Consider the following 16,256-nt stretch of genomic DNA (forward strand, 5'->3'; position numbering starts at 1 on the left):
CCCAGCACCCAGCAAGTACCACCAGATGTGAGGGCACCTGTCCAGCAGAAGAAAGCCCAGGAGAAGTTGAGCTTCCTCCACACCCCGAGGGCTGTCACAACGAGGCCAGAGCGGCCTCTGAAGAAACCACAGGGCACGTCCTGACAAGGGTTTGCCGCTGGCACCCAACACCCGCGCAGAAGGCCAGCCTTTCATCTCTCAGGTGCCTTTCCCTCAAGCCGCCAGCCTGGTCCTCTGGCCATGAGCTCAGCCTGCGGCCCCAGCTCTTTCACATGTCCTCTGGCTTGAATAGCCTCTTGTCCCTCAGAAGGACGGCTCCGGGGCCTGGCTTCCGGCTCGGGCTCTCCTGTGCTCAGCAGGAGCCTCCCCGGCAGGGCTGCCTCCAGAATCTGCCCTCGCCCGCCCCTGGGCTGCAGGGCCTTTGGACTCAGCTGATGGACGCCAGTGCCAAGACCAGCATCTCCCAGGAGCCGTGCCACCTCTGCTGTCCCACAGCTGGCACTCAGCTCTGGTTACAGTGAAGGTCTCCAGATTATCCGCGGGACCTGGACCAAGCACTTTCCTCCAAAGACCCAGGCGCTCCGCTGCAGGACGCAGCTCCCTGCAGCCTCCTGTGTCCACACTGCCAGCATTCTTGGGTGCGGCGCCCAGATGCCCTCCATCCTCCCAGACGAAGCTCGATGCTCCCAAAGACCAACAGGTCGTGGCCAAGCCCTGGCCGGGGCCTCAGAGGCAGCGTGACCGTTTGAAAATCTTGAACAGGGGGACCCATCAGGGCGGCCCCTTGGTTGACTCAGTTCTCCCTGATGGGCCCGGCCAGGCTGTGCTCAGCCTCAGAGACCCACCCGGACCTGGACTGTGGCAGGCCCAGACCTTCACGTGCCTCTGCAGCGTGAGCCGCCAGCGCACTCGGGACGTGATGGAAACACCACTCTCGTCAAGCTGTTCCACACACCAGCCCGACTCCAGGGGCATCTGGAGTCTGGCACAGCCGCGAGTCTCTGAATGCTTCCCACCCCTACGGGTCAGGGTTCCGGCAGGAGGCCGGTGGGTGTCTCCGGAGACTTGGCAGGTGTGCTGGGTGTGGGGCAGCCACACGGGGCGGCAGGCCCTAGAGGGGCGCCTACAGGAAGGCGGTCGCGCCACCACCGGACACAGAAGGGCCGGGGCTGCTGACCAGGTGCAGCCTACCCCACCCCCACTGCCCTTCCCCCCTCCGGCCTCTCCAGAACGCAAGCTGGTGGTCATGTTCCTGCACCCCTTCAGGTGCGATCACAACAATGCTGGGCGCCGCCTCCGGGAAAAAGTCCTGCTGTCTCATTAGCTGGAAGGTGCTCGGAGGCGGTGGGGAGGCGCGGGGTCTCCGCTGACCACACCGGCCTGTGTGCGGCTGGGCTGTGAGCAGAGCGGCCCCGGCCACCGAGGGGACAGGTGGTCCTTGGGTTCTGCCACGGCTACTTGGGACCTCTTGTCCGTGTGTGTGCACGTTTTAGTAGTGAAATAAACACTCTGCTGCCAATGAGACTGTTTCTTATTGCAGGACCCAGGACTCCGTGTCGGGAATCTTACACAAGAGCCTTGGGTACTAAGTGGTTCACGTTCCGTTTTTCCTTGGTGAGGGGCCCAAGGGGCTGCACAGGTGCACAACGAAAGGGCCAACCACAGAAATAGGCCTTTTAATTTTAAAATTACAGTTTACACTTTCAACTCCTTCTGAGAAAACACCAGCTTCTCCTCAAGAGAATATTTAAGAGATACTGAACATGAGTGAGCTTCCTCCCCAGGCCAGGCACCCAGGGACGTCCACTGCCCTGATGTCCACACCCAGGCTCAGTCCCCTGTAACCAGGGGCTGGGCTGTGGAGCAGCAGGAGGGCACGGCCTCCTCCCTAGAGCAGAGACCGGGGGGTATACAGGGACCAGCGAGGAGCCTGTGGCCAGGGGACTCCTGGGCGTCCACCCCCTGGCCGTGGAGCCAAGGGCAGGGGCGCGAGGCCCTCCCGCCGGACTAGCTCAGGGCTCCGCCGCAGGGGGGCCCCGCAGGAGGCCCTGGTCCAGCATCACGGGGCCCAGCACCCCGCTGCGGAAGGCCCGCAGGAAGTCTCGGGCGGCCGCGGGGTAGTTGGGCTGGACAACGTTGACGTCACCTGGGGAAGCAGGAGGGCCCAGTAAGGATGGAGCCCCGCTCGGGAGCTCTAGCCCACCCGCCTCAGGCCCATTCAGGTGGGCGCCTGCGCTGCACATTCGGGAAGTTGGAGCCTCCAGAAGCCACGGGAAGAGGGGTGGGCCGCCCCGCACACCCTGCCCTGAGCCCGGACCGAGAGCCCCTCCCCCCAGAAGCTCCGCCCCGGGCCCCGCCCCCCGAGCCCGGCCTGGGGCCGCCAGGTCTCACCAGTGCCCGTCAGCACCTTCACCTTCTGGGTCTTCCTCAGCTTCACGGCCACACGCTTTAGCACGCTGGCGATGTCGTCACAGGCCTCACCCAGGCCGTAGTGCTGCACGTACCTGCACATAGGGCGACGGTCAGCAGCTCCACCAATGACCCCTCGTGGGTGCGGGTGACCGCCATGCAGACCTGGGGGCCTCACCGACACCTGCCTTCCGCATGGCCACGACCAGCTGCCCGAGACCCGCTCCCGCACCGGGGCCCTGGGCGCGGCGGCCAGAATGGCTGCAGCTCCCAGTGGTGTCATCCCCTGGCCCTGAGCTGGCCCGGGTCCCACGATGGCAGCCCGGCCACCGGCACACAGTTTGCTGCCGAGGCTGCATTGGTGCCTCCAGGCGGCTGGCCGGAGACGGATGGCGGTTTTCCCCACTGACGCGTGCTCTGGGCCTGGGGGGAAGAGCCAGCACGGGACGGGCGCGGCACATCAGAGGCTGAGCGGCCAAAGGAGACCAGTGTCTTCCACGGACACGTGCCTCCCTGAGCCCCGGGGCCAGGACCCCTGGACCAGCACCTGCGCTGGCCCCTCCCCTTCACCGCCCGCCGGGCAGGCAGGGCTGGGATGTGAACTGAAGCTGCAGAGTGGGGGAGGCCGGACGGGCCTCAGGCCTCGTGCCGGGACCCCACGTGAGCATCGGAGCTGGTCTCGGGGACGACAATCCTGAGGAATGCGCGTCCAAAATCAAACTTCCCGGAGCAGCAGCTGCATGGGCCCCTCTGTCCCCAAGAGACCGAAGGCAAGGAAGACTCCCACCCACACACGCCCAAGACCTGCCACCCGCAGGAAGTCGGCTGTCACACTTCCCAGAAACACCGAGGACAGCGGAGGTCCAAACTGAATGCCTCGAACATCAAGCAAAACATGACATTTCAAATTCTACTTCCAGGACTTCCCTGGCGGTCCAGGGGTTAAGACTCCGTGCTTCCAGTGCAGGGGGCGCGGGTTCAATCCCTGACTGGGGAACCAAGATCCCACGTGCTTAGTCACGTGCAGCCAAAAATAACCAAAAAACAAACAAACAAAAAACACATATGTCAAATTCCACTTCCATGCAAATGGGGTAACAGGGACTGGGTCTACTCGCCATGTGAAATAACAAAAAAGGAAGAAACAACCAAAAATTCACAAAACAATGGTTTTCAAGGCACCAGACATCAGGCCACGAAGAGTGTAGCTATGGGAAGGAGGAGCGCAGGGAGGGGCCCGGGAGAGCCCGGAGTGGAGAGACGGCGCTGGGGACCAGGGCAGCTGCCGGCTGCAGGCGAGTCAGACAGGGCAGAGCTGCCCAGGGAGAGGACTCGGGAAACTGGCAGAGAGCCACCCTCAGATGGTCAGCAGAGAAAGTTTCCCAAGGCCAGAGGCCAGGAAGAACCACCCAGGAGGGCAGGAGGGGAGCAGCCAGCCTCCTCAGAGCCAGGAACAGACGGAAACCCCAAGATCCACAGGGCCTGGGGAGGGGGCGGAGCACCCTGGGAACTGTTCCAGGCCCACCTGATAAACCATAAAAGGAAGACCCAAAAGGACCAAACTGTTTCCAAATAACGGTCCCAGAACAGGAATATAAGATACCTGTCACCAAAAAGGTCAGATTCACGTGCCTGCCCCCCATCAAAAGCTGTCAGGCACACATAGCAGGAAATCAGAGCCATTACAAGGAGAAAACCAATCACCTGAAACTGCCTCAGATGTTAGAATTCACAAAGACACTGAATCGGTTATTAGAACTGTGTTCCCTGTGGTTACAAAGTTAAGAAAACACACAGAAGACAGTAAAAAAAAATGATCCAAATCGAGTATCTAGAGGAAAGCACTATGAAACACACACTCAGGGGATTATAAAGCAGATCAGATTCTGCAGAAGAGAGGGTGAGGGAACTGGAGACCCAGCGCTGCTGAGCCGGCGGCACCTGCGGCCAGTGCCTGGGTAGTGGAGTCCTGGGAGAGAAGAATGGCCAGAAATCATCCGAATGTGATACAAACTACACAACCACAGATGCAAGAACTCAAGGAACTAAAAGCACAAGAAACATGAAGAAAACTACACCAGGGCCCAGCATCATAAATTGCTCAAAAACTTGATAAAGAGAAATCTTAACAGCAGCCAGAGGGTCATGTATACAGAGAACAAAGACAGACAGACAGCAGATTTCTCATCAGAAACAACAGCCGCTCTGCGGGACTGAGGAAATCCATCCATCTAGAATTCTACACGCAGGGCAAACGCCCTTCAAAAACTAAGGTGAAATGAACACATCTTCGGACAAACAGCAATCTGCATCACCATCAGCGTCACAGGAAATCCTCGGACAGGAAGATGGCCCCAGAGGGAGGGCAGGTCCACACACAGACAAGGAGCCGTGACTGGCGAGGCTCAGAGTAAACTGCCAAGATTGAGTCTTCACTTTACATCTGTGTATAAACAAAGCTCGGCAGCATGTCTGCTACATAAAAGCAAAACGTGTGACAAGACCGGCCCAGAGGTGAGGATGAGGAGAGTGGAAAGGCCCTCACACCACACTCGGCATTAACACCACCGAAAAGTGTCCTGCAAACCCTAAAGCGGCCTCCGCCAAAGTTACAGGTAACAAGCTGACAAAGGGGAATCATAAAACAGGCCAGAGAGAGAGAGGAAAAAAAGAACAAAGAATAGTTGGGACAAACGGCAATATGACAGACGTAAACCTAACACCCGTGATCACATCAGATGTAAATGGTCTAAATGCCTAAAATAAAAGCAGAAACGGTCAGAATGGGTAAAAAGCAAGGCCCAACTATAAACAGCCGATAAACACATTTTACAAGTAAAGACACACAAGCTCAAAGTAAAGCGACAAGAAAGACAAGCACACAGAGACTCTCTTGAAGGACAAAGGGGGTCACGCCCTCAAATCACCAGGAGAACCCAGGGACCTCCCGAGGGTTCCGCCCCCGACAACGGAGCCTGGAAGCTCGTGAAGCAGCTTCTGCCAGGACAGCGGGGAAGAGAGCGGCCCCGGCGGTGGTGGGAGGCCCCGTCTCCCCACAGGCAGCACAAACAGCAAGAGAGTCAGGAACATGGGACCGAACAGCAACCAACCAACAGCAATCAAGACAGAGAGAGAACAGAGGAAGTCATGAAGCCAAAAGCTGGTTCTCTGGGGAAGTCAATAACCTGTGACTGATGTCCTCAAGGTGATAAAGCAGCAGTCCCCAACCTTTCTGGCACCAGGGACCGGTTTCGTGGAAGACAGTTTTTCCACGGACAGGGAGGGGGAGAGATGGGATGGCTCAGGCGGTGACGCGAGCGGTGGGGAGCGGTGGGGAGCGGCAGATGAAGCTTCACTCGCTCACGCGCCGCCCCCTCCCGCTGTGTGGCCCGGTTCCTAACAGGCCACAGACCGGTACCGGGTCCCCTGGGGGTTGGGGACCCCTGTGATAAAGGACAGCTCTGGGGCCCCACGGGACACCGGCGCTCACACCGTCCTCAGCGGTGAGAACAAACCGACCAGATGTCTGCACAATGAAACCTCCTGGTGGTGACCAGTGTTAGAACACGGATGAATCCCGAGACGACGGGGCTGAGCAGGGAGTCCGCACCATGTGGCTCCACTCATGAGATTCTAGAAGGTGATGGGAAGCAGATGGGGCAGGAATGGGCGGGGAGGAGGGGCTACAAAGCAGCATAAGAATTGGGGGGGTTTTCTGGACTGTGGAACGGTTTCACACGTCTATCAAACTGTACACTTTAAATGACTGCAGACTGTCTGTCTACAGTACTTTAACGGTGCTGTTTTTTCAGTCACGTTTGGCTGGGATGGGAGAGGAAGGGCCGCCTTCCCACACTCACCCCAAGAGCTGGCGCCTGTTGAGGGTGTAGAGAAGGTAGTCAGCCAGGGTCTCCTCGCCCACCAGGTGGTCCAGCACGGTGCCTGGGAACAGGCAGCAAGGGTGAGCGCACACACGTGCCGCTGAGGAGGCCAAGCCGTGGCCTGACCTGCCCTCACCAGCCCCGCCCCGCCTGTCAAACGGGAGGAGGGCGCCCCCTCCAGGGCAGGCCAGGAGGGCTGGTGGGGTCAGAGGGTGCAGAGTGTGTCACCTGTGAGCCAGGACCACACACGCTGCCCGAGATATCCTTCAGCACAGCTCTGGACATCTCTGCGGCAGCCAGGCCAAGGCTGGCACAAGGCGCCCAGCCTGGGGGCCTGGGGGCCTGGGGGCCTGGGGGCCAGTTGCGGGGGGCTGGCTCACCACACAAGGCCAGCTTCAGGCCCGTCTCCACGCTCTGGATCCGAGGAGCCAGCACCCCGGGGGTGTCCAGCAGGAACATCAGCGGCCGCTCACACACCTGTGGGCACAGAGGGTGGTCGGCCCGCCGCTCAAGAAGCCTCAAACAGCCCCTCCCGCCAGGCCCTCTGCTGGGTCCCAGAGGCTTGAGGAGGCCCCAGAACCTGCCCGCCAGTGTCGTCACTGCCACCAGCTCTCAGCTACCCCACAGGATGCCACTCCCGCGTGACGTGGAGAACCAGTAAGAGCAGGAGCCCAGCAGCTGCCTTCCTCCCAGGAGGACGGGCTCCGCCCTGACCCTGTGTGCCCTCGGGCAGGTTTCCTCATCTGTGAGATGCGGTGGCACCTGTGCCCTCCCCCGGGCTTGGTGTGAGGACCCAGGCAGCGCTTGGCGGACAGAGCAGAGGGAAGGGGCGGTGGAGGCCCGGCGGCCGAGGGCCCCTACCTGAATCCTGGACATCACAGCTCTGGTGATCCCAGGCTCGCCGCCCACCCTGGTGGCTTTTCCTGCAGGATAAAAGAGGGTGTCAGTGTCTGTTAAACACACAGGCAGGTAAGCTACAGAATGGGCAACGACACACGTGGAGACCTGGAGGGCCCCTAACACCAGGAGAGAACTGCCTCCCGGCCCTGGGAGCGGCCCAGCACCTGCTAAGCGACGGCCGTGACATCTGGACCAGAGCTGCCCGCCGCCATCACCTTCCCCCCTGCAAGACCGGGTCCCAAGCATCTGCCTCCGCACCGCCCAGCACAGCCTGTCGGTGGGGCCACTCCTGATCAGGAGGCCGCCTGTGCTCTGGACACCGGCTGCCCTGGGGCCCAGCTCAGGGTGTGTCCCAAGCAGACTCTGCGCCCTCTGCTGAATCAACACGAGAGCAAAGGGACACGTGCATCCGTCGGCACCCGGATGGATAAACGAAATGCAGCCCGTCCACACCACAGAGTATTATTCAGCCCGAAAAAGGAAAGAAATTGTGAATCACGCTACAACATGGATGGACCCTGTAGAGTTAGGCTCCGTGAAATAAGCCTGACACAGGTCAAATCCTGTGATTCCAGTCATGTGGCACCGGAGCCGTCAAATCCACACGACAGAAAGTAGACCAGAGGTTCCCAGGAGCTCAGGAGGGCGGTTACCATTAATGTCTAGAGTTTCCGCTTGAGATGATGGAAAAATCTGGAAATAGATGGTGTGATGGTTGCACAGCACTTAATGTACTTAATGCCAATGATGTTTTTTAAAGCCACAACTAAAGAAAAATAAACAAAACAACAGCTGACTATAACAGCTCTCCAGTTGGCAGCGAAACAGCCTGAGATGACGGTCTAGCACTGTTCGGTCTTTGGGGTGGTTCCCAAAGGACACGCTCGTGCAGACTTGATCTCAAAAGTTAAGAGGCATGGGACAAGGACACAGGCCTGGGGCTCCTCCTCCCCAGGTCCCGGCCTGACGTCTCACCCCACGTATCTTACCCACCTTGAGCACAGTGGGTAAGAGACAGATAAATAAAAGGACACGATCACCAACGTTTAGAAAAGTCATCGCATATATTAAACGCTGTAATTAAGCATTTAATTTTGAAGAGAGAAAGCGAATGAAGTATAAAATGTATAAGGGAATGACTGTGTCTCACCAGCTGACTGCATGCCAGGCTGTCAGCTGGGTCCTCCTGGTGGAAAAAGACCCCCTGACGAGCTGGGGTCTCAGGCTCTGAAGTATCGTCCCAGCACGAGAACCAGCGCCTGCCCCGGGGAACTACCTTTCCTGAGGTGCTGCCTCCGCAGGGAGTTGATGAGCGACGACTTGCCCACGTTGGGGACCCCAATCACCATGATGCAGTACTCCAGGTTCTGCAGGCGCAAGAGCAGGGATCAGGGGCCCACCCAGACCTCCCAGACCCACACATGCCCAGGCCAGCTTAACAGGAAGGACAGTCACTGCACCGGCCCTGCCCACCCACCTGCTGAGACCCGGAGGACAGGGGGCTCCCCAGGCTGTGCTCAGCAGCTGGGCCTGGGGCTCCCCAGCAGGAGGGACATCCCACAGCTGGCATTGGCCCACCACCAACCTCTCCTCGGTGATAGCGGTAGCTGCTCCCAACCAACTCCGTGACCATCGGGACTATCTGCAAGGAACAGACCACAGGCACTTTCCTGGGGGAACTGGCCACCCTTAGCTTCTGGAGGTGGACACTCCAGCGTCCAGCACCGGACAGCTCGGGTCCGAACACGTCAAGATTCAGGCTGCGCTACGGCGGGCAGGGGTGGGGGTCGCCTGTGCCCCACCTCGTCCCTCCACCAGGAACCAGCAGGACAGACCCCGTGGGGTGACGGCTGTGACTGCCAGCACCTGCTAACAAGATGCACGTCAGCCGGCGAAATTCTCAAATACAACTGGGAAAACAGGCACTAGACCCTCCACGGGCTCTTCCACCTTATGACCCCGGAACGTGTCTCGCAGCCTGACTCTGCTCCTTCCCACCGTCAGCCCGTCCAGGCCCACGCTGCCCTCGGCAGCAGGAGACGAGCGGGCCCAGAACCCGAGCAATTACGGGTCGTCTCCAACACTCTGCTTCTTACGGAAGCACAAAATAATTCGTGGCGTTTCTTTAACGTATTTAAGCAGAAGCATTAGAGCACAAAACAGAAAAAAAACCCACCTGCTTGATATTTTCATCCTTCAGACAGTTGGTAAAAATGACATTTTTTAGGCCTTCTCCTTCTAAGTGTTGTATAATTTTCTGAAAGAGACGAGACGTTTCCATTTTAAACACTAAATGAAGACATGGGCGGTGTCATACGCTAAAGTCCAAGATCTGCTCGCCAGCCCAGAGCCATGGCGGCCGGGGACTCAGGGAGGAGGCTGCGCCCACCGGGCAGCGCGAGGGGCAATGCAGCACCAGGGACAGGCTGCCTGACGAGACGTCCAAGGAGGGCAGCCTGGCCCCGGGGTGGCCCTGGGCGGCTGGCTCCATGTGAGGACACAGGGAGAGGAGGCCAAACCAGGTTATTCCAAGTCGCTCCCAGCACTGGAATTGCTCAGTGCTGGTCTCCGTTTAGTCACACCTTCACTCCCGCTCCTCCTAACGAGCTTCCGCACAACGAGCTCCACTTAAACTAAGGTTTGAACCCAATCCGATCACAAAGTACGAGGGATGCTTTAAAAGCCCCAAAGTAAACTAAGGTTAATATGAACTTACTGGCCGTAACATGAAGCAAAATCAGCGTATGACTCATATTTTTAAAACCAGTATTGCACTGTTTGATCAGCTACTGATTTACTTAAAGGAACAAAAAAATCATTCAATAATTCAGTTAGTTTTACTCATTTATTTTATTTGTTATGAGGACGCAGATTAAGGTCAGGCCATCACAAAGACACATGTGAAGCTGCGCTTCAAGAGTACAAATTTGCACGGGACGCTGCCACCCACTCCACAGAGGCAGACACGGAGGGGCCACCCTAGGGGCTTCTCCTCTCCTCTCCTCTCCTCCCCAAGCCCTTGGCCGCAGCACCTGAGAGGAGGGGCAAACACTCCAGCCGCCTCCTGCAGGTGAGACCCCCCCACCCCCGTGTCCCCGTGTCAGGCCACCTAATGTGCCCATCACTCCACAAAAATTAGCATTTTGGAGCAGGAGCAATTGATGATAAGACCCAAGTCTCAACTAAGAAAAGCAATTGAAAACTTGTGATCACAAGTAACTACAACTGCCCCTGCAGTGAAACCCGTGGGGTTCTGTTCTCAGAGCGGAGCGTGCTCGGCAGGAGGGACTTCAGTGAGCAGATGCGCAGCCTGCACGGCAGGGGCAGGGTCCTGATGGGCAATGTCTTCCACTCGGGTTCTCAATGAACGAAGAACCCTGTGGCTTCAGCACTTGCATTTCCCTGGAAATCGGCTGCTACAGGCCTGTGGCAGGGGTTTAAATAACTCAAGGTACCACAGACAACTAAGAAACCGGGAACATGTTCTTGCTGCTGCGAAAGGAAAAGCTCCACAAAAGAAAAAAACTGGCTTGATTTCAAGATTCTGACACCTACTCTTCACAAAGGATTTGATAACAGCAAGAAAAGCAGAGAAGAACACTTCACAAGTAACATTTCCTGAATCTTCACGTTTCTCTCACTCAGGGACAAGGGGAAACATCCCCCAGCCCGGTCCCTGTATCCCCGTCCGGCAGGGCTCAGGGAAACTCCCTAGCTTCGTTGGGCCTCCCGCCTTCCAGCTTCCAGATCACTCGGTAGGCAGCAGGCAGCCCACAGGTCAGCCAGGGGTCTAGGGGGCCGTGGGGCTGGCCAGCGAGGACACCAGGGGCAAACGCAGCCACCAAGAGGCCTCCAGGCCAGCGCTGTCCAGGGGACGGACGGCCACTCACCTCATGAGGCAACAGAAACGTTAGCGAATGAAAGGGAAATAAAACGTGGATGTCGGCCTCACAGCAGCAACCACGACCCACGTGCTCCCAGCCTCGCGGGGCCAGCGGCCACCACATGGGGCGCTCGGCTCCGGCCGCTCCTCCCGGCCACCTGCTATAGGAGGCGCACGCTTCCATCACTTGGATCATGAATTAGACAAAGGGTAGTTTGCTAAAGCCGGCGGGCCCGGGCGGACCGACATCATGTCCGCCAGTGATCCGGTCCGACTCAGGGGCCCTCACGCCGAAGGCCCTGCAGGGCATTACCTGCTGCTCCTTCAGATCCGCCAGGTCCATCTTGTTGAGGACGAGCAAGTGAGGCTTAAGCCCAAGGGTCTCCTGAAACAGAGGGTTTCGGCCTGAAAGTGGGATGTGGCAAAATTAAGGCAAAATTCCTTCAAAGCTTTACCAGCCAATTAATGTACTTTGCCTTGTCTTGTTACGCAGACTGGACCCACCTTCGAAAGGAAACCTTCAGAAGGGACAGAGCAGAGGAAGCCGGTCTGGGAGCAAGCGAGCTCGGGCCAGCCCAGCCTCCCAGCCTCCCGCCGAGACCAACCCCCCGTCTTGCCTGCCCCGCCAGTGCCACGGAGCCACTGCAGGCCCCTCGCCACTTCCTGTGGACAAGAGCCAGAGCACAGACAGGGCGGTGGCTCTCACGTGGCTTCTCAAACAGGAACAACGGTGGCAAAAACAAAAACCAAAGCTCACTGGAAGGTTTTACGACTAGACCATTGTTCAGTTGCCAAAATGATCTGATGGCTCAAAAAAAGTACCTCCCACAGAGTCCTAACTAGTATATGTCAGACCACCGCCGCCACCCACCACCGCTGCCACCCACCGCCGCCACCCTCTGGAGTTCCCACAGAGACCTCCAGTGAACCTGCCTCTTTACTGCCAGGGGCAGGCCCTTCTTCCCTCAGCTAGGGGCCCTTGGCGCTCACTGTCAAGTGCCACCTCCTGTGACACGGACCCAGGCAGGAGGGAGGTCTGTCTGTGTCTTCATCTCGTGAGCACTTGGCCCCTACCTGGTGCTTGTCTACTACGAGGCCAAGGCCTCAACGTGCCCTGGGTCTAGGCACCCAGTCAAGTGCTGTGTCCTCACCCACACAACAAAGGACTTGCCGTAAACAGCCCTCTTCCCTCAGAGGTTAACCAAGCCTGGGCTAATTCATAACGCTGAAAGCCTCCAGACTCCCTCACGGTGCCGACCCGGAGGAGAAATCAGAACGTCTAGAGATTGAAAGGAGCAGAGGTGGCCTCTCATCACAGCACGCGGAACAGTAAGGGCAGGTTTCGTTGTTTTTCAATAATCAGACATATAATTGCCAGTAAGCCCTTTTGATTGGCATGAGGTATTGTACGAACTGATACATTTAGCCTACAGTAGAGAAATTCCCACAGGCCTTTGCAACAGAGAAAACAGTCCCTCGCCCGCCACCCTAGAGATGGAATGACTCTCAAGCCAACACCTTCGCTGTACAAGGAGAATCTAAACACAGCTCAAATAAGTACAACAAAAGCAGGCTCTGAAAAGTATACTCATCACTGAGCGAGATGGTTACATCCTGCCAATCCACGCCTCAAGTATAGCAAGAAAAGTCTGGTTGGCAGGAACGTTTTAATGGAGGTTTCATATCCCACCTGGACTGGGTTGGAAGGCCTGGGCATGCCAGGCAGAGGTCTGAGAGAAACGATGCCACCTGCATATCAAAGGGGAGCTTTCCGGGCCCCACACTAGAGATTCTGATTCACTGGCCTGGAACGGGGCCCAGATATCGGTATTTTCAAAAGTCTCCTGGGGGAATTCTCGTGCGTAACGAGGATTGAGAACCACTGCTTCAAATGCCAATAATTATGACAGGTGACGCTGCTGACCACTGTGGTGCTGACTGGACCAGAGCAGGGACCAGAGGAGGTAGACGGAAACAAGGTAACAAGCCAGGAATGCTTCCTGCTGTCGTGAGCACTGCCTGACTCAGGAGGGTCTCCCCTGCACTATAGTTCTGCACCCAATGCCAATGGGGTTGGGGGGCGTCCCTCACCACCAAGCAATTCTCCACCACCACCAGCTGGGTGTCCTACTATTCAACTCAATTCTGCCACTATCTACCTGGAGATGACATCAGACCCCACAGGTTAAGGACTCAGGACTGCTACCACCCCCCACTTCAGACACCAATTGCAAGTCGAGGTTGTCACCTGGTGACAACCAACAGGCTGTCTGACCAACGGGCTATGGAAGGAGGGTTCCCACGACCCCCTCCTTGGGTTCTAGCAATATTAGTCTGCTAGACTGGCTCAAGGAATTAAGAGAAACATTTTACTTACTAGATCAGACTTATTATAAGAAGACATAACTCTGGAATAGCCAGATGGAAGACATGTATAGGGCGAGGGATGGGGAAGGGACCCAGAGCTTCCATTCCCTCTATATGCCACTATGCCTGCATCTCCACACACTCACCAACCCAGAAGCTGTCCCCAGCCCACCCCTCAACCTTTTGGGTTTTTACAGCAGCTTCATTACACAGGCAGGACAGAATGAATCATTGGCCTTGGGTGACTGAACTCAATCTCCAGCCCCTCTCCTTTCCCTAAGGTCAGAGGTAGGACTGAAAGTTCTAAGGCCCCCATGTCAAGGTTGGTTCCCCCAGCAACCCGCTCCCCACCTTAGGTGACTTAGGGTCTTTTCCAAAATCACCTCATTAACATAACAAAAGACACCTTAACAAGCACCTCACTTAGGAAATTCCAAGACTTTCAGGAGCTCTGTGCCAGAACCAGGACAAAGACCAAATATGTATTGCTTATTATAAGTCACAATGTCACAACCACCAAAGGATATCCGGGCATCATGGACCTCGATGATACAGTCCACCAGCTTTAGGCTGCTCTGCATCTTCTTCAGCCCTGGAAAACAGAAGAAGGACGCTTAAGGGAAGAAAGGGGTCCATGGCCTTTTAAGAGAGGTAGAAGATTTAAGTTGAACTGTCAAGAATGACACACCATCATAAACAACCTAAAATGAATACATCTGAGTGCAGTGCTCTATTAAACAATAGCTGTGTCTCCTTCAAATTCAACCCTGGTGGCTAAGGAGAGAAAAGCTCAGGTCCCTGCCTGAGGGACACCTGCACATCATAGGGTGAGGTCAGAGCCCATCCGTCTACACCACTTCCACAAGTGGGCGACTCTAGGTGGAATATTTAACCTCTATGGGTCTTGATCTATAAAGCAGAGAAACACTGACTAACTGACTCATGGGGCCCTCAATACTGTGTGATGACGATGGTGTAGGTACCAACCTCAGCCACTCACCCTGGACGACGCACACACAAGGCACTGAACTCACCCCGAACTAGGAACACCACACACAACAAAAGCAACAAGGCTCCTCTTCCTGCAGCTCAGCAGTGACACCGCCCCTCAGGCTCCCCTCCCACAGCCAAGCCCTGTCATTTATGCACATCCTCAGACATCTCACCTCACCCCACATGCCGCCCCCCGCGGGCGCCCCGTCCCTCCTGAGCACCGACGCGCGGAGCACCCGTCACCGAGCCCGGCAGAGCAGGCGCCAAAGGGGGCGGGAGCAGGGGGAGCGTGGCCATCCGTCACACGGGGAAGGGCTGGACCCGTCCTACATGTCTTCTTGGGGCCAAACTTTGACAAATCAACAGTAAGAAACTCCCAGAGAGGTTTAGGCAGAAGACAACAAACTCGATCTACGTCTCAAAGGTTTTGAGGTGACTGAATAGCTGAATACAACTTGGAAAGTGCTTTCCTACCCCAACTTCATCTAGTCTCCAAAGTAACGTCAGGAATTTATCTTTTCCAAAGCAGATGCATAAACTGAGGCTTCGGAAGCCGAGTGGCAGAAGGGCCTTGCGACCCCCGCCCTCTCCGCTCGCGGGGGACCCGCGAAGAGCCGGGTAAACAGCGCGGCCCCGTCGCGACCCGCCGGACCTCACCCTTGGCCATGTGGCCCGGGAACCAGCGCGCCACGTCGCGAGCGTCTAGGGGGAAGCTCTCCCGCCAGGCGGCCCGGGCGGCGCCGCACAGCACGCGCGCGGTGAGCCTCATGGCGCCGCGTCCCGAGCGCCGCGCAGCGCCGCGGACCGCTCCACCAACGGACTTCTCCGCCGGGCCCGCGACCCGCACAAGGGTTCCGACGCTCCTAGCTTCCGCAGCGCGGCCCGCGCGTGCGCGCACGACTCTGCCTCTAGCGGCGGACCCCGAGAGGGGGCGGGGGGCTCGAGGGCGGGGCTGTGGGCGGGGCTATGAGCCAGGGGCGTGGCTCCGAGCCAGGGGCGGACCCACGCAGTCCCGGGAGTTATCGGGGTCCAGAGTTTAGTAATTCATTAAATTAAAAAATCCTGGTTCTTCCTAAGCGTATCCTGAGCATAAGTAACAAAATCTAGCAGTCCGCTTTCAGTTTGGTCCCTTTTTACAAACTTGGTCAAAATTTTTCAGGTATTTAAAATTTAACTTACAAGTGTAACATCCTTTTCTAAGTACTCTGCATTTTAATGTAACAAACCAACCCTTTGCAAAAACTGACTGCAGTTCTGCTAAATTAAACCTATTATTACAAAGAGCCTCAAAATTCCCTTCACTGTTCCAATACTCTATAAATGTAGTCAGATTTTAACTTTTTTTTTTTTTTTCTGGCCGCGCCGCATGGCTTGCAGGATCTGAGTTGTGCAACCAGGGGTTGAACCTGGGTCATGGCAGTGGAAGCCCAGAGTCCTAACCACTAGGCCACCAGATTTTAACTTTATATCGCAAGTCTGAGCAACTACTCACTGCACTTCGAGTTACAAGAGTATGACGCTAATGGAATTTTTTTTTTTTTTTTTTTTGTCTGCGTTGGGTCTTCGTTGCTGCACGTGGGCTTTCTCTAGTTGCGGCGAGCGGGGGCTACTCTTCATTGCGGTGCACGGGCCTCTCATTGCGGTGGCTTCTCTTGTTGTGGAGCATGGGCTCTAGGCGTGTGGGCTTCAGTAGTTGTGGCACATGGGCTCAGTAGTTGTGGCTCGCGGGCTCTAGAGCGCAGGCTCAATAGTTGTGGCACACAGGCTCAGCTGCTCTGTGGCATGTGGGATTTTCCCGGACCAGGGCTCGAACCCGCGTCCCC

General features: G+C 56.8%; 1 protein-coding gene across 2 annotated transcripts; it reads right to left on the reverse strand.

Moving 5' to 3' along the window:
* Positions 1-1,660: 1,660 nt before the first annotated feature.
* Positions 1,661-15,311, reverse strand: MTG1 (mitochondrial ribosome associated GTPase 1). Of its 2 annotated transcripts, none has more exons than XM_061181459.1 (11): positions 15,091-15,311; positions 13,966-14,032; positions 11,387-11,489; positions 9,367-9,447; positions 8,776-8,832; positions 8,467-8,557; positions 7,152-7,213; positions 6,671-6,767; positions 6,270-6,351; positions 2,414-2,504; positions 1,661-2,146 (listed from the first exon to the last, which is right to left on the reverse strand). In XM_061181459.1, the coding sequence occupies exons 1-11, from the start codon at positions 15,200-15,202 to the stop codon at positions 2,060-2,062; spliced, it is 930 nt and encodes a 309-aa protein (XP_061037442.1). In that variant the 5' UTR covers positions 15,203-15,311; the 3' UTR covers positions 1,661-2,059. The 2 variants fall into 2 exon arrangements, with proteins under 2 accessions (XP_061037442.1, XP_061037404.1); XM_061181421.1 differs by having other exon boundaries at positions 2,392-2,504; positions 15,091-15,309.
* Between the last annotated feature and the right edge of the window lie 945 nt (positions 15,312-16,256).

Source organism: Eubalaena glacialis, chromosome 1 (genome assembly GCF_028564815.1).
Source record: "Eubalaena glacialis isolate mEubGla1 chromosome 1, mEubGla1.1.hap2.+ XY, whole genome shotgun sequence".
NCBI lineage: Eukaryota > Metazoa > Chordata > Mammalia > Artiodactyla > Balaenidae > Eubalaena > Eubalaena glacialis.

Excerpts from the sequence above, each read along its gene's own strand:
- MTG1 (XM_061181421.1), bottom strand. The coding sequence starts at position 15,202 with ATGAGGCTCACCGCGCGCGTGCTGTGCGGCGCCGCCCGGGCCGCCTGG. Across the intron at positions 6,768-7,151 it reads CTGTGATGTCCAGGATTCAG|GTGTGTGAGCGGCCGCTGAT; the intron begins GTAGGGGCCCTC and ends CTGTGCCCACAG. Across the intron at positions 2,505-6,269 it reads AACAGGCGCCAGCTCTTGGG|GTACGTGCAGCACTACGGCC; the intron begins GTGAGTGTGGGA and ends CCCTATGTGCAG.